General features: G+C 56.3%; 1 protein-coding gene across 1 annotated transcript; it reads left to right on the forward strand.

Moving 5' to 3' along the window:
• Window positions 1–19,024, forward strand: LOC139440567 (granulocyte-macrophage colony-stimulating factor receptor subunit alpha-like). Its single transcript, XM_071220356.1, has 13 exons — window positions 1–182; window positions 819–881; window positions 3,200–3,295; window positions 4,955–5,097; window positions 9,658–9,784; window positions 9,887–10,016; window positions 10,478–10,662; window positions 12,680–12,813; window positions 14,598–14,621; window positions 16,005–16,140; window positions 17,406–17,503; window positions 17,881–17,962; window positions 18,272–19,024. The coding sequence occupies exons 2-13, from the start codon at window positions 839–841 to the stop codon at window positions 18,316–18,318; spliced, it is 1,245 nt and encodes a 414-aa protein (XP_071076457.1). The 5' UTR covers window positions 1–182; window positions 819–838; the 3' UTR covers window positions 18,319–19,024.
• The last annotated feature ends 4,963 nt before the right edge of the window (window positions 19,025–23,987 follow it).

Raw genomic sequence — 23,987 nt, forward strand, 5'->3', positions numbered from 1 at the left:
TATTTTTTTCTAAGTAAGAGAACCAGAGGCGGCTCTTTCTGCTGCTTCTCGCTGCCGAAACCCCGCGGGCTGCCTCCTTGGGGACGTCAGTTCAGGCGGTCATTGCCCAGAACTGGCCAGCACCAGCCGGGGACAGCAGCCCCAGAAACAGTCCAAGAGAGACCCACGAAGTTGATCGGCCAGTAAGTGGTCTTCTCGCCGTGTAGGGGGCAGGGATGGGGGGACGGTGGGCTTGCCACAAGGCAACACAGCTCTGTGGGTCCCTCACAGGAAGCCGGACAGAGAAACAGGAGGTTTGTCACCAGTGTGGCTGGGGCCTTGGGGACAGGGGAGAAAAGGCTTCGGTGTCTATGTCACTTTATAACATGCTCAGTGGGAGTGACCAGGTGTCCATGGCCCTGCGTCTGGACGATACCCACATGCCACCTGTGTGCCCTCATCTGCCACAAAGCAGTTCCTTTGGGTTCTTTTTCAGCATCCCAGTCGTGACGGGTTGGTCTGGGACGTTAGTGTGGCTCTGACCTGACTCCCCAGGGCTGGGTGGCACAGGCCCTGACTTCCCCATCCCAGTGTGGCCTTGACCCTGGAAGCAAACAGAGCAGGTGACAGGTAGGAAAAGCCAGGCACAGGTGCCCAAAACATCCGGGTGGCAGAAATCGTCCTGCTCGGCCGAACAGCATCAGAATCTGCTCCGTCCTCAGCAGCCGGGGACAGGGGACAGGCCGCTGATGCATGGGGACACAGATTTGGGGACCAACAGGAAGAACAGACCCTGATGCCAGAATTAAAAAGAAATCGACAGAACCCCCTTTCATTAGGTGGAAATATTTTCCGGGTGATGCAGGAACTGCTGTTACTTTCTGAAGCCTTTGGAACACACGGTGAGCCAATGAAATAGGAGCTTTGGATCTGCCTCAAAATGTGCGGGGAGGGAGGACCTTGGGAGGACATGTGTGGGAGTCAGATTTGGGGGGGGGGCTGATCATTGGGAGACAGAAAGCAGGGGGTCCACTGTCCCCTGCTCCCCGTGAAGGTGCCCACGGCCCACCACCACACATGGGCAATCTCTTGGAAACTGCCCCCCAAGTCCAGGAGCAGGGTTTCATTTCTTCAGGGTGGTCGTGGGCTGGCAGCCACAACAAAAAAGCAAGAATCACAGCCCTTAGTGAGAGAGAGACAGGAGAAAAGGAGGCCGCAGGACAGCCGATGGACATGTCATTGGCCCAAGGGGACAGAGTCTGTTAAAATCTAAAAGGCAGAGTCCTGGGGTCCCCGGGGGGCGGCAGAGTCCCCAGCCTGGTGTGGGCCCTGGACAGGGCCACGCCGTCCATGGGCGTCCAGCACGGAAATGCAGAGATGCACAGGTTTATTTTTCTGTGACTCAGCAACATCGTTCCTACGGGGAGCTGTCTGTCCGTAGGAGGTGAGGGACAGCAGGAGGTAAAGGAGACAGGCACAGGGAGGTCAGGATTAAAGGGACCGCGTGATTGCAGGGATGGCAGCTAACTCCCAGAGTGTGGACTGAGGGAGGGTGGTCTCCCTCAAGAGAGCTGGTCGCTGTGAGCCATCATCCCCGGAGGTCAAGCACTGGGGTGGCGAGGGGCAGCCCCCCAACCTGTCCTCTATCTCTGGGAGCCCTGCGTGCAGAGCAGGACTCACGGCACCCTCTCCTCCCACTGAGGGGAGCCCAGGGCTCTGAGATCGGAGCTCTTTCCCTCCCCAGCCACCCACTCAGCCTTCCGAGGGACCCGAGCCCACCCCAAAATACAGGTCTTTGGCACACAGGTGATTTTGAGCTAAAGCCGACCGGAAACCAGCCCTGTCCTCTCCTCCTGCAGCCTGAACAGAAGTGTCTGCATTTCCTCGCCTTTGGGGAAGGAAACTTTCCTTTGTAAAGACGAAATCTCTGAGCCTGATGGTATCACGCAGGGACTCTTATCCACAGCAGCAGACAACCCACTCTTTCTGTAGACTTCCTCCCCGTCCCTCCCAGAATGAGACACCCCCCCTCCCCCCTCTGGCCACCTCCTGGAGTCTCCGTGGTGTGTGCGTGTGTGAACTCTCAGGGGGCAGTCACATCGTGAAAGCTAGCTCTTCTGTCCACCTTTTATCTGGTTAATTGGCAGGCACCCAGCACAGAGGGAAGAGATTTTTCCTCCCACGCTTCCACGCACTGACTGGCCCTTTCCCCAGCTGCTTGCTGGGTTCCGGGTTCCATCCTGTCTAAAAAGACTTCTCAGTTGCTGAGACACACAGAGTAGAATCGAGCTTACCTGTCCCCGCCAGGTAGGGTGATGTGTTTGTCTCTTGTCACAGAACAGGTGATGTCTACCAGCAAAGTCATCCCCAATGCTTCATACTTAGCCCTCACTATTCGTAGAGTTGCGATTAGGAAAAAAATCCACTGAAATGAGCAAAACACTGCCCCTTTCAATCACTGAAGGTGGAGAGATTTCCTCAGTCTCTCACTGGCACCTGCTGTTGAAAGGCACAGGTGTTTCTGCACTTCTGCCACCTCCCGCCCCGTCCGCTCTGCAAACACCGCACACAGCCCGACTTCCACCGGCCCTTCCCCCACAACTCTCTGAACCGAGGTCACACTCAAGAGCTCCCTGCAGGGGAGGGCCTCTCAGCTCCTACTGCACCTGGACTTCTTCCAGGTGGCCGCCCCATCTCACAAGGCTGCCTTCCCCTCAGCTTCTGCCACACAGCCCACTCCCAGCTCCTCCAGGCCACCCCTAGGTGGTTTCCAGGCCACATTACTCACCACATGGACACAGATGCTGGTGACCTGCCTAGGCCATAGTTTTTCCCCTGGTATAATGCCAGGACCTTCGTGAGGACCAAAATATTATAGACCACAGGGGCACCACAGCAGAACCAGAGGTGCTTCATAGCGCAAAGTGGCTGCTGTGGGCTTGCACCCTCATCACATGTCCCTTCTTTTTCCCATTGGCGGCCTCCCCACTCCCACTCGTCAGCCACCATGTACAAGAAGATCAGTTGAAACTCTGGGGTTCTGAGCTCGTGGGGGAGAGGAATGTGGAGCAGCGGTGGCCAGGGATGCGGGGTAGGGACAGACACACAGGGCAGGAGCCCAAAGAGCCCTACAATGATCTGGGGGTGTGCTGAGAAGTAGGGGCCCCTGCCTCCCTTGCGATCTGATCTCTGACCGAGTGTCTCCTCTTTGCACGTGCAGGTCCAGCTGGGGACGTAAACATGGGGTTCCTGTTGGGCTTCGCCAGCCTCCTGGTGGTGCCGCTGAGCTCAGCGCACTGTGTGGACCCCCTCCCGGGTAGGTGCAGGCACGTCCCCCGCCACCTGAACCGGACAACGTACCGTGACCCGCGGCCGCTCCCTGAGCAAATCACAGCAGATGTCGTTGCGTTATCCTCCCTCCTGAAGAAGGGAAGGTCCCGCGGCTGCAGCCGCAAACCCCCCACACAGCGAGGTGTCACACCTGCCACCTGGACTGGGGGAAAGTTAGGAAACACCGTCCCCCGCCAACGTGGGAAAGCTGCCTGCAGACGCAGAGGAGGGAGAAAACGGTCTCCGTATTGACGGGGCACGTAGCTTCAAGGGCGTGTCCTTGTCCCCATCCCTGGGTTGTAGAGCGAAGGCGGTACCTCGCATGCCCTGAGGGGGGCGCTCAGTGGGTGCCGCTGAATTCAGACGCTTTTCCTCGCAGGGGCTCCCGACGGGTGCTCCCTACACCTGCCCACAGGTGTATCGAACTGTTTGAAAAAGTCATATCCGTTCTTAAAGGACACAGAGAGAAACTCTGAGAAAAGAGAGAAGGTGGGGAGAGTCTCATCCCAAATTTCCCACAGGGAGACTTAAAATGTTTTCTTTTTTAAAGTATTTTTTATTTGCTCTTCAGTTTTATCTTTTAACTTTATTTTTCAATGACAGTTGATGTTCGGTGTTATTGTGTGCTGGTTTCAGGCGCACAGCTAGAGGTTACACGTTGATGTACTGTACAAAGTACGCCCCCCCACCCCCCGACATTTCCAGCGCCCACCTGGCCCCGGACAGAGTCGTGACTGTATCTGCCTTTGAAAACCCTGTGGTGGTCCATTGCCTCCTCCACCCTGGACCCCAGCTCGCAGGGGACGAATGCCCGGAAGGGAACCTGCCCACGTACCACGGCGGAAGTGGGTGTCGGGGGCAAAAGGCACACACTTCCCGAATAAAATATGTCCTGGGGGTGTGACATACAGCTAATGCAGTCACTCTAGCTAATACAGTAAACGGTCAATGGCACACGGCATGTTTGAAACTTGCAGAGACAGTAGATGTTAAAAGTTCTCATCATCAGAAAAAAAATTCTGCACCTATGTGAGGTGATGGGTGTTACTAGACTCTGACAACTTCTGCACATAGGTGTACACGCCCCCCCCCCCCACATTTGTCAAACCAACAGGAGGTGGACTGATCCAGTGTTATATGTCCATTACATCTCCATTAAAAATGTAAAGACAAGTCTCAACGTGGGTGAATCTATACATCAAAATTTATAGGCTGAATAAACATAATTACACCCCCCCACACACACACAAAAGTAAGGACTCACTTTGTATTCCCACCAATAATGTACAGCTGTTTCCATTTCCCCACATACTGCCGAACAATTATGTCCCGTTTGTTAAATTGTTGTTATCGCAGCTAACGTCCTGTGGGTGAAGTGGCACCTCATCCAGTATTCTTTGCATTCCCTGGTGACGAGAGCTTTTGAGAAGCTTTCAAGTGCTTATCCACTGCCAAACTGCTCACTTCAACACGGTCCCTGTTATCTTATCAGAATTTGGCCTCGATAAAGGAAAAACCAACAAAAACATTACATCCATCCCTGACGCTTTGAAAAAGGCCTCTCTTCTGCTGTAGTTACCTGCACTGAGGGGAAGTAGGTGTCTTCCTCTGAAACTGTTTTGTTTTCTTCTGTTTCCATTTGCAGCAGAGGAAAATGTCTCTCCCGTTATAAATATGAAGCTAGATCCACAGAAAAAAGTGTTAATCTGGAATTACCGGAGAAACGTCACAGAGCAAGAATGCCAGATCGACACCCCGCCCAGGTCCTCCACCAGGCAACGGCCTCAGGTGAGTTCTCGGCGAAGGACGTTGCTCCTCGTAAATCATGAATTTCCCTGAAATGCCTCTTCAGCGCTCTCCCTGATCCAAATTCCCCCTCGGATGGCTCTTGTAGAAGAGGAAAAAACATTTCCTCTGCCTCCTTAGGCTCTGTGACAGGGGCCGGCACATTAAACAGAAAAGAAAAAAAGAAAAAAAGAAATGAACAGAACAAGCATAATCTTCTGTTCATTTGTTTAATGTTTGCATGGAAAAAGAAGTTAAAAATCTAAAGGAGTGGATACTGTCCACTCTGGAGCTTGTGGACAGGACATTTGAATAAAGGGCAGTACCTCTGGGGGAGACACAGGTGAAGGAGAGGGGAAGGGGGCTTTGGGACTGATAATTTGGCAGACGTGACCTGGGCAGCTCACCCCCAAGGTCGCTGTGGGTGGGCTGAGGGAACAGGTCCGATATGGGGCCAGGACTTCCCTTCTGTCCCTGATGTGCCAAATAAAAGTGGTCAAAAAAAAAAAAAAGGAAAAAAAGCCATTCCAGTATAGCACTACTTTGTCTCTTGATACATTTTAGATTTTTTTTTATGACCATTTCCTCCCCAAAGTGATGCCTCTGGAACTTTTGTTGGAAATAAAGCAAGTCTAGAAATTTGTTAGAAATTGTACCACCTTTCATCTTTAATGTGACCGGGGCTGTTGGCACCGGTGGCTCTGAGAGGCTTCCTTTTATGTGTAAACGATTTGGATTCATTGATGAGTTCTGTCTGTTTTCATGGATGAAAGAATTCCAGGAGCCCCCTTTACTCTTCTCTCTCCTGCTACAGATTTACAGGTGCCCACCCCGGTGGAAAATATTTGAAACATTGCGTTACACTGCTTGCTGCCCTGTGGTTAGCAAATGTTACATTGTTGCTGGGTCCTTAGGTCTGAGGTGGCTGGGTGTGTACCCAGCATTTTTTTTCTGTCTGCTCCTGAAAGGATACAGGGTAACAAGTGTTCACCCGCATTCACACTGTCCAGTGTTGCAAGAAATTTAGACAGGATGTGAAGTCTATGGGAGGAAGCATATAGGCTGGGTGCCAGTACCATTCCATTTTATATAAAGTCCTTGAGCGTTCCCACAGTTTGGTGTTCAAGGCCTGTCCTGAAACCAGTCCCTGAAGCTACTGACCGACGGCTGTACTGCCTTTGCTTTTGTGCCTTTGTTTTGTTTTAAGATTTTACTTGATTTTTTATTTTTAGAGGAGAAGGGAGGGAGAAAAGAGAGGAAGAGAAATACAAATGTGTGGTTGCCCCTTGTGTGCCCCCTACTGGGGACCTGGTCTGCCACCCAGGCATGTGCCCTGACTGGGAATCGAGCCGATGACTCCTTATTTTGCAGGCCAGCATGCAATGCACCGACCCACGGCAGCCAGGGCTGTTGTTCCCCTCCCCCCCCCCGCCCATGGATTTGGCACATACACAATATATGTTCACGCCACCGAGGTGTCTGTTGGTTTTGAAGAAATCTGAACGTGTATCTCTGGCTAAAGAGGGAGAGGTGCCAGCAGTTTTTGCCCATACTCTTGGCTGCCCTTTGTCGCTGTAACCTGAGATTCCCGCTACAGGAAATTGTGTGAGGTTTCCCCGGGCGGCTACTTTTTCTGTGACAGCAGCTGCCTCCAATGTTTGCAACATCTCTCCTTGTTTCAAAAATGTTGTGTTTTGTTTGTTTGTTCTGGAATTTTCAAGCAGTCATTTTTGCTTTTTTTTTTTTCCTGGACCAAATTCTTTCTGCAACAATGTGTTTCTCTAGAAATAGCACCTGCTTTGATTCTATCTATAGAAAAAAAGTCTTCTTTGTTTCGAGGGCAGAGTCATTCTGTTGATATTCTATTTGGAGCCTGTTACTGGAGAGCCCAGGTCCAGCCTGGGCCACACACGTGGAGGCCTGATTTTTCTGCTCCCAGCTGGCCGCTCCCAGAACCTTCTTGCAGAAAGTCAGCCAGACAGCAGGCCCCCGAGTGCAGGCCACGGGCACTCTCTGCGTCCCCAGGATGACGTGTCCCTGCTGTCCCTGTACCGAATGGTCTGACGCAGCCCATTCCCGAGACATCCCTGAGCGCTTCGCTTATAGAAAAATAGAAATAGCAACAAAACCTCCTCGCAACCCAGAAAACCGCTCCACCAAGGTGCAAGGCAAAGAACACAGACTCACTTGTTAGTGAGTGTGAGAGGCCTTTGGGAATAAGCACGCAGAGGTCGGCTGGGGTGACGAAGGCCGCCACCGAGCCTCGGGCCGTGGAGCACAGATGCCCCCTAGCGGTGAGAGAGAGGAAAGGCACCCTTGTCCACACTGAGGTGCTGTGGGCAGGAGCCTGCAAATTGGACTGGCGACAGATGAGAAAACGGCAGAAACCGCCCACAAATTTCACGCGGGGTTAAAGATTTGAGCTGGCGTGGGGCCGCGTCGTAGAAAGAAGAGGAGCCGTTCGACGGAGGCGCGATGTGCCGTGTTTAGCAAGGTGCTACGTGGGAAGACGAAGGGCACAGGTGTTTGGTTTCCCCGGGGCAGCGCACTGCGGGAACGGACACCCCTGGAAGGCGAGGGGTCTGCCGTGGGTGTGTTTTCGCAGCTCCTTCTTGCTGCTGGGTTTCCGTCCCCTGCATGGTCGTAAACGTCCCCAGACAGGGCCCCGTGGCCGTGCTTATGTCTCAGATGTCTCCGTGTTTGCGAGATCCAGGAAGCCCCAGGGCGGGCGTCTTTCTGGCTGTGTTGCTTGCCCACGGCCTCCAGCTGGAACCCATCTCTGTGCCGACGTGGGGTGGCATTCTGCCCCCTGCGGAGGAGAAAGAGAGGCTCACTTTGCCCCAGTGGAGGGGGGTCTGGAGCAGATATAGGCAGCTGCCTGCAAGTGGGGTACCCCTGTGGCCGGTGAGGGGTGCCCAGGGGCTTCGTCTGCGTTGGTGCTCTGCCGGGAGTGGACACAACACTGCGGAAATGTCCCATTGTCCACGAAGCTCTGCCCACCGTGGGCCAATGGTTGCAAAAGCATTTGTTGAGCTGCCCGGCTCTCACGACAGGGTGCCTTCTGCTTCCTGCTTCCTGACGGGGCTCCGCAGGGGTGGGTCAGCGTTCCCCGTCTGTGGTCCCGCCGTGGTCTCTCTGGGTATTTATCTGTCCCCACAAGACACTCTGGCTGAGAGATGGCCAAGGCAAAGAGAAATGTGACCCTTTTCTGCAGCTGAGTGGGGACACCCCACTGCGTTCACCCAGTCGAGGGAAAGCCGCCAGGGTTATTGGGTCCTTGTGACCGAAGGTGAGCTATGCAATGAGGAGGCAGGTGACAGCTACAAGCAGGGCCACCTCTTTCCAGGACATCTGCAGGGAGGTGGCGTGGGACCTCCTGGGAGCACAGTTCAGAGATGACCCCGCCCCCGCTGAGTTGGGGGACCGGGCAGAAGCTGAGCGTTTAGTCTTATGCCGCATACACGAACGTCAACTCAGGCACCTGGGGGAGGCGGTGTGGGGAGAAGGCAGGTGAGCTCCAGGCCCCAGCTTTGCTCTGGGGCGGGAACGCTGGGAGAGGAGCAAAGGTTCTTGGTTGAGCTCTGCCCGGTGGCACAGCTGCGGTAGACCAAACACTGCCGACCCCACAAAATCCCAATGTTGACACCCGAAAACTGCAAGGCGGTGTGACTAGCAGGCAGGGCCTTTCAGAGGGTGGAGGACATGAAGGCCGTGCTGGCCCCTGTCAGGTTCCGTGTCCCTGACCCCTGTCAGGTTCGGTGCTGGGGGCCTGCAAATTAAACAGACAGAGGCTGACTGAGAAGACAGAATACATACAATCCCCCCTCTTTTATTATATATATAATAATGAAAATATCTAATATATGTTTATGTGTAAATATATTATATAAATATATGTAATTTATTATATATTTATATATGTTACAGATAGATGTGTATCATTTTATTGTATATATTTATATACAAGTTACAGATAAATATATATCATCTTATTATATTTTATTTTCTATTTTAATAGATATATTTTATTTATTCATTAAATAAAATGTAATGAATAAATAAAACAATATATTTTTAAAATATATTATCTTCAATATATTTTTAAATATTTTATAGTATATTATTTTAAAATCTTCTTTAAATATAATACATTATAAATAACGTATTTTTAAATAGATTTTTAAATAATAGTTACATTTAAAATATATTAACTTAACATACATTTATATTATTTTACAAATACATTTATGAGAAATAAAATATATTATTTTAAGATGTATTTTAATAAAATGGGAATAACGTAATATATTTTAAAAACTATATTATTTTATTCCTATTGTTTTAATAAAATAATATATATTTTATTGTGACATATGTAATAACAATTATATATGTGCAATTTTTATTGACGCTCAATGCGCCCTCAAAAGGCACGCGGAGGCTTCCTAGACGCAAAGTCACGGTGGGGCCGCCGCAGCCCCGGGGGGCGCTCCCGGGACGGAGTCAGGTGCGCGGGAGCTCGCTGCGCGGGAGCTACACCTGCCCCCACTCTGCCTCTTCCAGCTCGGAGACCACGACGCCTACTTCTGCCGCTTTCCCAACGCCGTGCTGCACCGGGGCGCCAGGCTGACCGTGAACGGGACCGCCGACGGGGCCGCGTTCCGCTGCGCGCTGGACTTCCACAACGCAGGTGAGGTCACCTCGCTGCGATCCCCGCTGTCCCGCACGCCCGGCGCGGACCTCCCCGCGGATACGGGGGCGCCCTCGCTGATGCATTCCATTGTCCTCCCAGGCCAGGAAGGGTCCGGGGCCGTGAACTTCTCCTGCGTCATCTACGACGTGCAGCTCCTGAATTGCAGCTGGGCGCCCGGCCCGGCGGCCCCCGCGGACGTCCAGTACCAGCTGTACTGCTGGGCGTGCCGGTGAGCCGGGGGAGGGCCTGCCAAGCCGGTGGTGGCTCCTTGTCTGTGACCCCCAAACTCACAAGCTGAAGCAGCCTGTGGCCGCTCCCTCAACTCAGGGCCCTTGCTTCCAGGACATGACATGTCCAAACAGCCAAGGGAAAAGGGGTTCAACTCAGCGTCCCCTCTTTCCCGTCTGCTAAACGTTTCTTCACTCCTGGAGGGCCGTGGAAATTGGCCGTGTGCCTGAGGCCGGAGCTGCGAAGGGGTGTCTCCGCCCTGCTCTCCAAACGGGAGGCATTTCTTCTTGCGTTGGCTGGCTCTTCCCGATGACCTGGCACCTGCATCCCTTACGTTCATTCCCTGCCTTTTCTTGTCCCTTTTTGGCGGCTTTTTCAGGGGGCTGGGAGTAAGGGGATGCTGTGTCTGCAAAAACGGCGCCCGCTCTGCCTCTCCTCTGATGTTTTTTTCGGAAATTCCAGGGATGAGGACGGAATCGAATGCCCCCACTACATCCTGCACAGCACCGGGGCCCGCGTGGGCTGTCATTTTGATGCGCTCCCAGAGCCGCGGCCGACAGACACCTACGTTTTCCTGGTGAACGGAACCAGCAAAGAGGCTGGCATCCAGTTTGTGGACTTCCCTCCTTTTAAAGCCATTCAGATGGGTAAGGCGGCTTCTCGCCTGGTGCTTGTGCCCCTGCGGGAGGCATCTTGGGTCACTGTGTCGTGGGTGGTGCCAACATTTCTTTGGGCAGCGTTCCGGGTCCCTGACCGGCCTTAGCATCACCCTGGGGTCGAGAACCAGGGTCTAAAAAAGTGCCGAGCGGGAGGTAAGGTGCTCATGCCTTGGCCGAGGGGTGGGAATCAGCACAGGTGCACACACCGCTGTTCCGCGTGAAAAATGGCAGCCGCAAGCGCTTTTCGATATCGATGGTGGCGATGTTCTAGAAACTTCACAAAACTCCGAGTGAGCAAATGCTAAGTCATCACATCTAGGGAAAAAACAAGGCTAGTCCCTGGCCACAGCTTTTCCATCAACGGGTCCACCTATCCGTCTGTGTCTTTGAAGTCAGCTTCCTGAATATATGGCTCATGCCTTCACCTTGAACGTGGGGCCAACGGCTCTGTGCTTTAAGCCCCCGCAAAGCTTATCGGACGCACACCTTCTCTGAGGTCACCTCGTGCTCGGGGAGTATGAGGGAAGAAGAAACTTTTCTCTGCCCTCTGAGGTTCTGAGACCGGGGGCGTGCATTCAAACACTACGTGAAAAACATATGTCTTAAATGTAATTGTGACTTTTTACGTGCGGTTTGGTGCAAGCACTTAGTAAGTTCCTTTGTACCAATTTATCTTTTTTTTTCCTTAGGAGAGAGTCTAGTTTTAAATTTTTTTTAAATATATTTTATTGATTATGCTGGTACAGTTGTCCCATTTTTTTTCTCCCCTTTATTCCCCTCCACCCTGTACCTGCCCTCCCACCACCCCCCTCCCTCCAAACTTAGTTCATGTCCGTGGGTCGTACATATAAGTTCTTTGGCTTCTCCATTTCCCACACTATTCTTAACCTTCCACTGATGATTTTCTACTTATCATTTGTGCTACTTATCATTTATGCTACTTGTTCCGTGTGCCTTTTCCCTCATTCTCTCCCCTCCCCCTCCCTGCTGATAACCCTCCAAGTGATCTCCATTTCTGTGATTCCATTCCTGTTCTAGTTGTTTGCTTAGTTCTTTTTGTTTTGATTTTGGGTTGTTTTTGTTTGTTTGTTTTTTAGGTTTGGTTGTTGATAGTTGTGAGTTTGTTGTCATTTTTACTTTTCATATTTTTGATCTTCTTCAATTTCTTAGACAAGTCCCTTTAACATTTTATATAATAAGGGCTTGGTGATGATGAACTTCTTGAACTTGACCTTGTCTGGGAAGCACTTTATCTGCCCTTCCATTCTAAATGACAGCTTTGTTGGGTAGAGCAATCTTGGATGGAGGTCCTTGCCTTTCATGACTTGGAATACTTCTTTCCAGCCCCTTCTTGCCTGCAAGGTCTCTTTTGAGAAACTGGCTGATTACTGGTGAAGCAATAGGAAAGGCACCTGGTCCATGAGTCGTTGAGGGCCCTCCCAACTTGCACTTTGGCGATCGTAGGTCAGAGTTTTATTTGCATTCCTGGTTGAACAAATACATCTCTGGAAGCTCTCCTTCCGGCAGAAGGCCCGTCTGCGTGGTGTTTGGTTGCAGACTAGCCATCCGGTGCACGGGCAGGGGTGTTCCTTGGCTGGGCACTTGGATGAGTTCGGGATGACAAGAAGCCAGCCCGTTTGGTTGGCTTGACGTCGGTGGTGGCTGAGTGGACCCCTGACGCTGTTGGTGAGGAGACGGGAGAAGGGAAAGGAGGAAGTTCTCCCCAGTTGGCATCTCTAGGTGCGGCTCGCGCAATTGGGAGACAGAGAGGCTGCGGCGTGGGGTGAGGATGTCTGCTCGGCAGGGGTTCCATGCTCTACAAAGGGGACCTCCTCAGAGCCTCAGCTGCCCTTCATGTCTTGCTTCCCAAGACAGTGGTTTTTCCCTCTTATGCAAGAAACATAAAACAGGAGAAGTGACTCACCAGACCATGTCATTGCGTCTCATCCACTTGACATGTATATACGTCCATCGTTAAGCTGTTCGTGGTTTTGCCTTTTCTTAGAGAAGTTGAGCCCCCCAGCCAACGTGACGGTCGACTACAATGGGTCCCACCACGTTATTCGGTGGGACAACCCCCAGATGCGCTTCGACCTTCTCAGGAGCAGCCTGTGCTACGAAGTGGACCTCCAAGTGGCGGTGAGCGCGGGGGCCGTGCCGAGGGGTCCTCCCTTTCTCCCGTTTGGAGTTACATCATCACCAACGGGATCTGCGGTCCACTCCACAGTGTGGCTCTACTTAGTCCTGGGCCCCGCTCTTCTCCCTCAAAGTGCCGTCTGCTACTTTTTGATAAAGCCCAACGATTTCTCTCTCTTCTCCTTCTTAAGCTTTTGGTGTGTGGGCTCGGAAACCACTTGGCGTGGCCCACGGGGTGGTCACAGCCGCACTCTAGTCTGAGAGTCCCACCGTCTGACGCTTACATGTACCTCCGCCATGCACGCAGAGAGAGCTTTTCTGTTCGGCGTGAGGCTGACGTCCCGTGCCGTTCCTCTGTAGGAAGAGGTCTGGTTCTGCCCGTGCTGTTTGTTGCAGAGGTTATCTTTTCGCCTTGACTGCTCTTGCTGGCCGTGTGCACAACCGTCCGGCCACGCACGTAGGGTCCATTTCTGGGCTCTCTGTTTTATCCCGTCTGTCTGTGTGTCTGTCTGTACACCGTTTTGATTCCTGTCACTTTGGGCTAAGTGTGGAGATCAGGAAGTGTGAGGACTTCAGGTGGAGATTGTTTTGGTTACTCAGGGGTCTTTGCCACCAAACGTGAATTTTTGGATGCGTGGGTACAATTGTGCACAATGAAGAAACGAACAAGAAAACAGCCAGGTCTCTCACCTGGCTGACCTCATACATGTCACCTCACACAGGCCACACACAGGTGACCTCCGCCAGGTAAAATCACAGGTGACTTTAGACAAAAGCCGTCAGCATGTGGCTTCACACAGGCGAGCCAGCTTGGTTCTGTCCTCTGCTGGCCCATGCCTGCTCCCAGGCTGGCCCAGGCATCCCCGGCATCGGCCCCGTCTCTGTTAGGTACCGCAGACTCGGAAGGGAGCCTGTGCAGCCAGAACTATAACCATAAAGGACAAGGGAAGGGTCAGCCCCCACACTCGGGCAGGTGTGCTCTCTGCAGAGTGCCTGGCACATGCATTGTGTACACACCCCCTGTGGGATGCCCGAGACACTCACAGCACATGGCACACTTGAGCGTTTACTGAGAGACCTAATGCTCCTGCGGGCTCTCCATGCGCTGTCACTCATGAGGTCCCCGGGGCAGATCCGTTCACCGGCGGGAGCTCGATTCGGAGGAAGCGCATGGTGTGTTCGGTGCAAAAACGCCTCCTCTACCCTCTTAGGTTCTGCACCGGGGGCATGCAAATTAAATCGGCAAGCAGCCGATGAATGAACATGAGCAAAACAGGCAACGTCTATTCCTGTGCATTTGGCAGCTGACAAAACAGCTGAGGCCTCAAGTAACTGAAGACAGGGGCTGATCCACTCACCTTCGTAGGAGAAAGGGAAGGGAGGGAATAACTTCTGTGGAAGGAAACAATGCATCGCTTTAGCAAAGACAAGTGAGAGGCAAGCAAATGGGGGTAATGGTTGTTTATCCAGGTAATGGGTGACCTTTTCTGTCTCCTTGTGGCCATGAAACTCCCCAGGAGACAGGATGTGGGACAAATTCCCTGTTTCCTTCCAGGGAGTAAACTGAGTCCAAAGAAGGAAGTCCCGAGTCATCCCATGTGTGTCCCGCTCTCGGCCAGATAAGGGGAGCTCCCCAAAATCTTCCTTCTGCCTCTGCTGACTCCCAAATAGTTTCAGCTATGAAGAACATTTGCACCAGTCCTGGGGGTCTGGGTGGGGGGCCCTGCCTTGGAATCCAAAGTTGCAAACACCCCCTCTCACCGTCTCCCTTTGCTCTGCTTTCCCAGGGCACCTCGTCCCGGGAAGACCCCGTAAGTATCTGTTTGCTTCTGTAGGACATCTGTGCCGTGGCCATCGGCCCTCACAGTCCAGCCCTCCCTACGCGGGTCACTCAGCTCGGCTGCGGGGCTCCAGCCAGCCCCTCCGGGCTCACCAGGGTTTGGGTTTAGAGGGAGAAGCTGTGTTCTTCACGCCACTGGCTAAGGCGGCCCCTTCCCCATTTCCAGTTTGAATTGTGGTGACAAAAACAGAGTGCACCCCAAATGCACGCCCGCCTGGCACCTCAGGATGGGACCGTATCTGCAGACAGGGTGTTTGCAGATGGGATGAGTGAAGGATCAGAGAGGAGGTCACCCGGGGTCAGGGTGGCCCTGCGTCCAATGACAGTGTCCTGAGGAGAGACAGAAGAGGAGATACAGACCCAGAGGAGAAGCCACGTGGAGACAGAGGCAGAGACGGAGGGATGTGGCTTCTGGCTCAAGGACGCCTGGAGCCCCAGGAGCTGGAAGAGGCGGGAAGGACACTCCCTGGAGCCTGTGGAGGGAGCAGGGCCCCTGCTGAGTGCTCCCTGACTCATCACATGGGACCGTCACCTGCCCCATGCACCATAGTCGATGTGGTCTAACGGTGTCACACAGCCATCACACATGACTTTCCACAGCCCATGGGGCTCCTTGGTGGCTGGGGTCTCACAGTCTGCCTTCCTGGGGTGGCCGGCAGCTCTCTGCGTCCACATTTGCCCTCGGGTCACTGCCCGTGGGCCGTCGTGAGTAGTACAGGAGGCAGCCTGGGACCTGCTGCGTCTGAACTGAGCCGCTGAGAAAAGCCACCATCTGGGACCCCACACAACACAAATGCAAGACAAACACGCTCGGTTCTCTGAGCTGAGAGGAACCTCCGGAGTGTGTCCATCCTCCTAACTACGCTTTGCAGACACATCGCAGGCTCGGGAAGACCAGGAACTGCGTCTGTCTGTCCTGCTCAGTCCCGCTGGGCCAGGGCTGGGCCAGACCTCCCGGGGCATCGGGTGGAATCACTGCAAGACATGCGAACTTCTCCGAGGGGCCTTCAGCGGAGTCTGATTCCCACTTCAGCTGGGCCGCCGACACTGTGCCAGCACGGCTGCCGTCCCCCTTTCTGTGTAACGGGACCCCTCCGCTGGCACAGGGGACTCGCCCCGGTGTGCACAGAACACAGGGGGGCGGGTGGGGGCTGTGAGACCCAGGCGTGCAGGGGGCCCCTCACGTCCGTCCCCTTTGGGCTGAAAGGAGGCAGGACAGACAGTGGGGGCCGGTCTGGGTGGAGCAAGGACGTCAGCGGTCACCCAGGGCGTGACTGCCCTCCTCCAGCTCCTGCCCCTCCCCGCTCGGGTTCTCACCCCTGCCGGGCGCTGCAGGTCCTCTTTCCTTTGCCAGGTTTCCCAGCGAGGACAGGAGAAGAACGTGTACGTGGTGCCCGGCGCGGCCGGGAGAGGCGAGTACACAGTCCGCCTAAGAGGGAAGACGGTGCCCAGCGCCGTGTGGAGTGACTGGAGCACCACGCTGCGCTTGGGTGAGAGCCGCCCTGGGCTGGGCGCTGCGTCCCTCCCGTCCTCTGTCCTGCAGACCAGGTGTCTGAGGTCGACATGTCTGGGGACCGTGCTCCCTCCACAGGCTCCAGGGAGGGTCCCTCCTGCCTCTTCCAGCTCTGGGGGCTCCAGGCCACTCTTGCTGCCTCTCTCTGTAGAAACACACCCTCTGAAGCCTGTCCTGCACCCCCTCCTATGTTTCTGGGGTCCCCCAACAAGGAGGTCCCTCCCAGACTCAACCACAGGGGCACAAGCCTGTCTTTGTCACTCACGTCCACTGCACAGGGACGTGTCTCCAAGGCCCCAGCTGCAGACGCCATGACCGGGGCTCGGCCGCCCTGCTCCACCCCCTCATGTCTCCCTGCTCTGTGGGTGCTGCTGGGTGCCCCTCCCACCTGCCCCCTCTGGAGCAGCAGGTGGGGCTCTCACAAACGGGGCGGCCTGTGGCACAGCAGTTCCCATTCGACAGAACTGTGAAGGCAAAGCGGCCGGCTGGAGCCGTGAACACAGGGCGATGCAGCTGCAAGCATCACTCCGGCCGCCTGGGAGCCTGGCCGCCCCGTAGAACCGGCAGCAAACCCACAGGGCCAGGGTGCTCCAAGGCTGCGGGCGAGCGGTTCCTCAGGCTCCATTCAGGGGCCAACAGGGCATGAATTCTGTGTCGACACCTGCTGGAGGCAGAAGAGCTGCCTTGGCTAGTGCCCTCTAAACCCCCCACTCAACACCCCCCACACAGCCCCCCAAGAGGAGCTGTCCAATCCACACGCGAGCCTGTTTCCTTCTAGGCAGCAGCTTCACAGGTCAAGACGTGGTCCAAGCTACACACACACACACACACCGCATCCCAGCCTTCACATTTCACAGTTACGCATTCAGTCCTTTGGCTATGTCAATGCAGTGTTGAAAGTAAACACCCACTGGGAACGAAAGCATCGCATGGTGTTGTGCCCTCATGGAAATGTATTCAGGGAGCTCTGTCCTGTGAGCAGGGTGTGGAGAAAACGGGGACTCAACGGGGCGGGGTGCACACAGCACCCGAGCAAGGACACATTTGTCAGCACCCATATTTCCAGCTGTCTCGGGTCCCGGTGTCTGGAAGTCCCGTCCACCTGGGTCCAGCCCTGCTTCCCGTGACTGGAATCCCAGCCCACACTCTGATCATGTGCCGGGGAGAGAGGGCTGATGTGTTGACCTGGAGGTCTGGCCCCTGCTGACCGTCTGCTCCTGTCTCCGCTCCCCGGCAGGGCAGCCAGAGCCGGAGGTCAGCGGCACCGCTGTGGCCCTGGTGGGGCTGCTGGTGGGGGCAGTGGTGTTCGTCATCTCCGTGCTGACGTTCCTGTGTACAAGGTGAGTCCCCCCCACAACTTGAACACACTGAGGTCCCGCCTGATGCCCTGAGCCCCCTGCAAAGCTGGGACAGTGCTCAGCCTGTGCTTGCTCACGGCAGCCTCCAGGGGGCAGCAGGCGTTTCCTGTGTCCCCCATCTCGGGTCGCTGTCACGGGGTGGCCCAGGCTTGTGCAGAGTCCCCTTGCTCACACGATGAAGCCGCAGGACGCCCGGCCAGCGTGCCCGGTCGGGCTTCTCCGTGTCTTCCACAGCCTCCTGTGCTCAGCGACTCCCTGCTGGTGGCGGGGCCGCTGGAAAGGGAAACAGGCCCCCCGCCACCCAGCCTTGCACCCGGCTGTGAGCACGGGAGGCCGCATGCACCTTCTTTCTTCGGCAGGTGGCCCCTGAGGCAGACGCTCTTCCCGCCCGTGCCGCGGGTGAAGACGGAGCTTGCGGGAAGCTTTGCGCCCTTCCCCGAGGTAAGCGTGGCCAGCGGCCACTGTGGACGGGCCTCCTCTGGACGTCTCTCATAAACAGAATAAGACCCACAGGACTGTGGGTGTCTGGCGTCTCTCATGGAGCCTCCTCTGTTCAAGGTCCATCCACGCTGCAGGCTGAGTCAGAGCCTCGCCCCCTGTTCCTGGCTGCGTACTATTCCACTAAATGGGACACGCACCCCCCGCCCCTGCATACTTGGGCTGCCGTGAATGCTGGTCCTTCTCCCGTTTTGTGACGGGCGAACCAGGGACACCAGCTGCTGGCCTGTGCTGTGCTGTGTTCTCTCTTAGATCATGTGGGACAGGGACGACCGGCGGCCGAGCTTACAGGAACCTGAGGACATTGTCGCCGTGGAGGAAGTGCCGCCCTGTGGGAGCGGACTAGCAGACCTCGCGGACCCAGCGCCGCCCCGCCCCCCTTCTGAAAACACCAGTTCGGAACATCCTGCCCTCGACGTATAGAACGTGTGACTGCCGTCGAAACGCCGCCCTGGCATCCCAGCCGCGTGGTCTTTTCTGTCTTCTTGCCGCCCGCCCCCCACGCCCAGCCCCACACTCCTGCACGCCCCCCACGGGAGGTGGCCCGGCCAATTGCTCTGAAGCACCTGGCAGGGGCATCGGCTCCCATGTGGAAATGCAGACACCCCTGATGGCCTGCCCCCCACTATGCAGTGCCAAGGCTCCTGCAGACCGTGGACACGCCTGAGGAACCATCTCAGAGCAGTTTTCCCCGGGGCTGGGAGAAACGCCCGTGCAGCTTGGGGCAGGGGCGGAGGGCCAGGCTGGGGCAGAGAAAGCTCCCTGGGGCCCACGCGGCCGGCTCTGCACTCTCACTCACGTGCGTGGGGGGCTTCCCAATTAGTTCTGTTGTTGCTTTGGGGGTGGAAGGCGCAGTCCCTCCTGAGGTGAAAGCTTCCATGCAGGTTTGGGGGTGAAGGGGGCTGCTGTCCCCACCTGCGTGGGGGCCACGCTGGCTGATGGCTGTTTATCTACGTGGCCAGCTGCTGGATCTGCCATAAAGAACGTGCAATAAAGCAAAGAACATGTGTGACACAACTGGCAGGTGTGAGCTACGCAGCCCGCTCTCCCGAAGCTCGTCACCATGCCCTACACTGTCACCCACGGGCTTGTAACAGCTCGCCCGGCCCACACGCTCCGACACGCAGCCCAGGGACAGGCAGCGGTGGGCTCACAACGGTGACAGAAATGCCTGCGTGTTTGCGAACACAGTGGCTGTGACAGCACGGGGCGGCGGTGCAGGGATCGGGGAAGGGGACACGGTTGTGTGTTTGGCTGTAGGACATGTCGCTCCTGCAACATGGGAACATGTATGGCGCGGCTCGCAGGGCGAGGTGGCGTGTGGGTGCGTGTTGATGGGTGTGGGTGCATGTGTGTGGCGTGTGGTCGCACATGTGTGTGCATGTTTGCATGTGTGTGCCCGTGAGAATTTGACACCTGAATGTCCGGCATGTTTATCCTCGAACTTCAGGAAATGTTTAGTCTTCTGTGTTGATATGTGTGACTTTTTAAAAAGCCCGTTTTTACAAGGAAAATAAGCTCGTGCTCAAATGAGGTGGGTACAGCGAGATCTGACGTGGGAACGCACCAGCGATGGGAGGCTGGGGGCAGCCGAGCATGACCGCCGGCGTGGCGTTGTCCCCGACGTCGAGTGTCCTCTGTGCCTCTCTGCCCCACCCCCCCACTGCCTGGGGCACACACGCGGGCTGCTCCCTGTGGCCGGGTGGGGGCACATGTTCTCACGAGAGCGATTCTGCCTGCAGAGAGACTGCGGGGTCCCCCGTCCACTTGGAGAAACTCGTGATGACAGGGCAGAAGCCGGTTTCAGAAGCAGAAACTGGAAGTGGGGGTGTGGACGCCCCAGAGCAGGAAGACACCTGCCCAGTGGGTTCCAGGGAGCGGAGGGGCTCGGTTCTTCGTACTCATACACCCCGACTTGCTAGCTGGATGTCAGGGTCCCATGATTGGAGGGAAGACTCCACCCCCAAAACAGGTGTGTGCGTCCTGGGTGGCAGGCAGAAGCCTGGCCTTCAACCACCAAGGGCTTGGCTCGCACCCTCTCACCTGGCAAGTGGTAGCGGGGGAAAGAGGGTGAGGTCTGCTGGAACCCCACTGTGCCCCTCTCAGCTGGGGTGGGGGCCAGGCGGGCCCGGGGGAAACGCGGGCAGGCACCCAGCACCCTGCATGCACCCACGCTGCATGCACCTAGACTGGCAGCGTCCCCGAAGCCCCCACGCTGACCCCCACCCTGAGTGCACCGGCCCTAAGCTCCAGCCGTCCATCCAGCTGTCTACACTGGCTGTCCCCACAGCGGCCACCTCGGCAGAATGCCCACGGACCTCCAGACTCCCAGCTCCCAGCTCGGCCCCGCCAGCCCCTCCGAGCCCCCAGCTGCGGAGCTGGACTGGACCCCAAGAACAGAGGGTCTTCCCAGCACTCGGCCGGTGGCAGTCGTCCTGTTCGGGGACAGGGACTGCACAGCTCGGCACTGTTCTCACAGGCGGGTGGGTGGGGGCATGTCTGCAGCTGTCAGGACACGCAGCAGAGTCGATGCAGGTGTCAGGCGCCCCTGGTGGACACTCTCAATATCGTCCCCAGAATGGCTTCTACGCACAGGAGGGTCCGATGTCCATCCATGTCTGTCTGTCTGTCTGTCTCTCTCCCCTATCTATCTATCTACCTGTTCCTCCTACAGCTGTAAGGATGAGCAAAGTAATTGAGGAAAAGGGTGTTTAACAACCCCCCAAGGTGGCAGATGTCAGGCAGCCCCAGCTCTCTGAACAAATACCAGGCGACCATCCTCATCCATTTCCTGATGAAGCAACTGATCTTTCACAAGGGACCACAGCCCCCGATAAGGAAGATTTTTGCTTTCAGACAGGCACCCTCTTGGGTGCGGCAGAGCCGAGATAAAGCGGCGGCTAAATCTTTCAAAACATTTTCAGAGAGTAAAACAAGGTGTGTGTTCTTGGAAGGGGATGCCCTTATCGTGGGCGCCGGCTGGGGTTGGGACCGAACATGGCCCGTGTTGCAATCTCCCGACACAACCGTGCCGTTGGTGACCCCCGGGTGGGGCGCCCGCCCCAAGAGGACGGTCCAGGTGCCGCACGGTCCGTGGTGGAAGCATGTGAGTGACGAAGGTAAGTGTCTCCTGGAAACAGAACTGGCAGCTTTGCACACGAGCGGGCCCCCAGTGGGGTCTCTGATTGATGTACATGTGTTTAACTCAACATCAGAACCTGGGAAGTTGGGCCAAGGTTGTGCGGGTGGCTGGCAGGTCATGAGGTGGACGGGCACCTGTGTGGCTCGGGTTGGGGCCCCGAGCTGGGTTCCTGGACACCAGACGAGGGGCACAGCTGAGTGGGGAGCGTGGGGAGAAGAAAACGGGAAAACGTGATTATTATATGAGGGCCCAGGGGCAGCTAAAATAAATGACCACAATCCAGAGACTTCAAATGACTTAAATTCACCCTCCCATGTCCTGGAGACGAGGTGTCTGAGGTCCAGGTGTCCCAGGGCTGCGCTCCCTCCACAGGCTGCAGGGAGGGGCCTTCCTGCCTCTTCCAGCTCCAGGGGCTCCAGGTGTCCCTGGGGCTGGTGGCCACATCCCTCCCGTCTCTGCCTCTGTCTCCACGTGGCTTCTCCTCTGGGTCTGCGTCTCCTCTTCTGCCTCTTCTCAGGACACTGTCATTGGACGCAGGGCCGCCCTGACCCAGGACGACCTCCTCTCAGATCCTTCCCTCGCCCCATCTGCAAAGACCCTGTTTGCATAAGACCCTGTTGCCAGGCTTTCAGGGAGATGAATTTGGGGGGCACCGCTGTCCGGCACGGTCACTACAACCAGCAGGAAGCAGCCACACCCCCAACGGTTGCTGGTGAAGAGCAAACACAGGGTCCCCAGCCTGGGGCTGCTCGGGGCGGTCCAGTCCGCTGGGTCCCTGCAGAGAACAGAGGGTGCTTGTCACTCACATTGATGAGCAGGTCACAGGGCAGCTGTCAGTCACATTGACGAACGTGCCCCGGATCCAGTGCCTGGCAGCGTTTGATCCAGGACCATCCTCCTCCTGAGGTCGGGGGAGGGCAGAGTGCTGCAGGGCGTGTTTGGGGGTTAGGGGACGTTCTCCAGGGAAGCTGCAGGGTTGGGAAACCCCACCGGAGCGGGGAGGCCATGGAGGTGGCCCCCTTCCGATCCCTGGGGCAGGCCAGCTGCTACCTGGCCCTGGACACCCGGGGGACGCTAGGGGCCGGCAGGGCTGAGTCTCTGCTCGGACAGCCCGTGGACATCCCAGGCACATGGCACGCTCACACGCTGTGTTTCGATGACAACAGTGTACCTCCCAGACCTGCTCTAAAACACGTGCTGGTCCCCGCTTATCTCCACACTTCCCGGACCACTGTGCACAGGACACGCAGCCCAAACGTGCCTCGGAAGAACGGAGCGGTGACAGGTGGCCACCCAGGCGTGGGCTCTGGACTCGGTTCTGGGTTCGAGCATCCAGCTGGGGGGCGGCACGGGGCCTGTTCTGGGGCATCGCGTTGTAGGTTCCTCGCCGTGACCGGGGCTCCTCGGAGCCACCTGCCTGCGTGGCAGCGCCCGACAGCCCTCCCGACCCCACGGCTGCGGGGCCTGGGGTTGTCACTCCCGGTCCAAAGGGCCCGAGCCACCAGGAGCTTGAGCCCCTTCCCAGGAAGGCTTCCCGGGCCCTGCCCTTCTGGCTGAGCCCCCCGAGATGGTGCGTATGCTTCGTCTGCTGTGGCTACAGTCGAGGGTGCACCTTGCTGGGCCCCGTCGTGGCTTCCCCTGGTGCAGCTAGCTGGCCCCATGCGGGCCCACTCTCCTTCCCAGTTCCCATTTTCTGTTCCTCTGCCCCCCGTGTGCACCAGCCTGCCCCTCGAGGGTGGCACGTTCCACTCCCAACATGGGATCCCCAACCGCCCACCCCTGGGCGTCCCTTCCCCTCTTCCGTTCTCCGGCGTGTGGTCCCCTCTGTATGTCCAAGGGACGATGCAGGGTGCAGGGCAGCGGGCGGGAAGCAGGTGTGGACGAGAGCCTCCTCTGGCCTCAGGGCACAGGTGCTCGTCCTCCAGCCGGCCAGCCACCCGCGGCCCAAACACGGATGTCTGCTCCGTGTTCCGTGCGTTTCGGCCTGTCGGAGGGAAAAGAAAGAGGAAAGACAGAAAGAAACAAAGAGTAAGAAAAAGAGAGGAACAGAAAAACACAGAAAGGAAGAAAAACAAAGCAAGCGAGAAAGCAAAGGCACAGAAACAGAAAAAAGAAAAAGACTGAAAATAAAAATAAGGAAGGAAGAACAAGGAGGCAGAATGGAGTCTCCCACCCCTGGTGCCCACTGTGGCTGCGTGGCCAGGGGTCCAGCTCGGGGTCAGCAGATGGCCCTCGGGTCTCAGCAGCCCTATGAACCCCTCTGTCCCACCCCCACTGACCTCCCACCACGCACCTCAACCACCCACCGTGCACCATGGGTCCCTGAGCACTGTGAGGGGTCCCGGCACTCCTACACCCCGAGTTTCAGAATTGCCTGAATTCTCACCAAGATGGGCATGACCCCCCCCCAGGTGGGGTGAGGGACGGAGTCCTGGTCCCACCCTTCAGGGGAGAACGGTTCTTGTCCTAACCTGGGGCTGCTCAGCCACCAAGACCCGAGATCCATGGGGTGTGGGGCAGCCACAGCCACACAACCTGGGGGCTCCAACCCACAGGGACTCACCCTCCCCCATCCTGCAGACCCAGCGTCTGAGGTCCAGGCGTCCCAGGGCCACTCTCACATCCGGACGCTCCAAGGGAGGGCTTTCCGCCTCTTCTAACCCTTGCGAGTGGCCGGCCACCTTTGCGTCCTTGGCTTGTGGACACATCTCTGCATCCCTCGTCTCCCCAGGGCTACGCTCCCTTCTCAGCTGGTCTCTCTCTTCCCAGGCCGCTGCCCGTGGAGACCCCCATGTTCCAGGGGGTGCGCCCCCGAATTTCAGGACA

This window comes from Desmodus rotundus, chromosome Y (assembly GCF_022682495.2).
Source record: "Desmodus rotundus isolate HL8 chromosome Y, HLdesRot8A.1, whole genome shotgun sequence".
In the NCBI taxonomy this organism is placed as follows: domain Eukaryota; kingdom Metazoa; phylum Chordata; class Mammalia; order Chiroptera; family Phyllostomidae; genus Desmodus; species Desmodus rotundus.

Excerpts from the sequence above, each read along its gene's own strand:
- LOC139440567 (XM_071220356.1), top strand. The coding sequence starts at position 839 with ATGCAGGAACTGCTGTTACTTTCTGAAGCCTTTGGAACACACG. Across the intron at positions 10,663-12,679 it reads TTTTAAAGCCATTCAGATGG|AGAAGTTGAGCCCCCCAGCC; the intron begins GTAAGGCGGCTT and ends GCCTTTTCTTAG. Across the intron at positions 14,622-16,004 it reads CCTCGTCCCGGGAAGACCCC|GTTTCCCAGCGAGGACAGGA; the intron begins GTAAGTATCTGT and ends TTCCTTTGCCAG.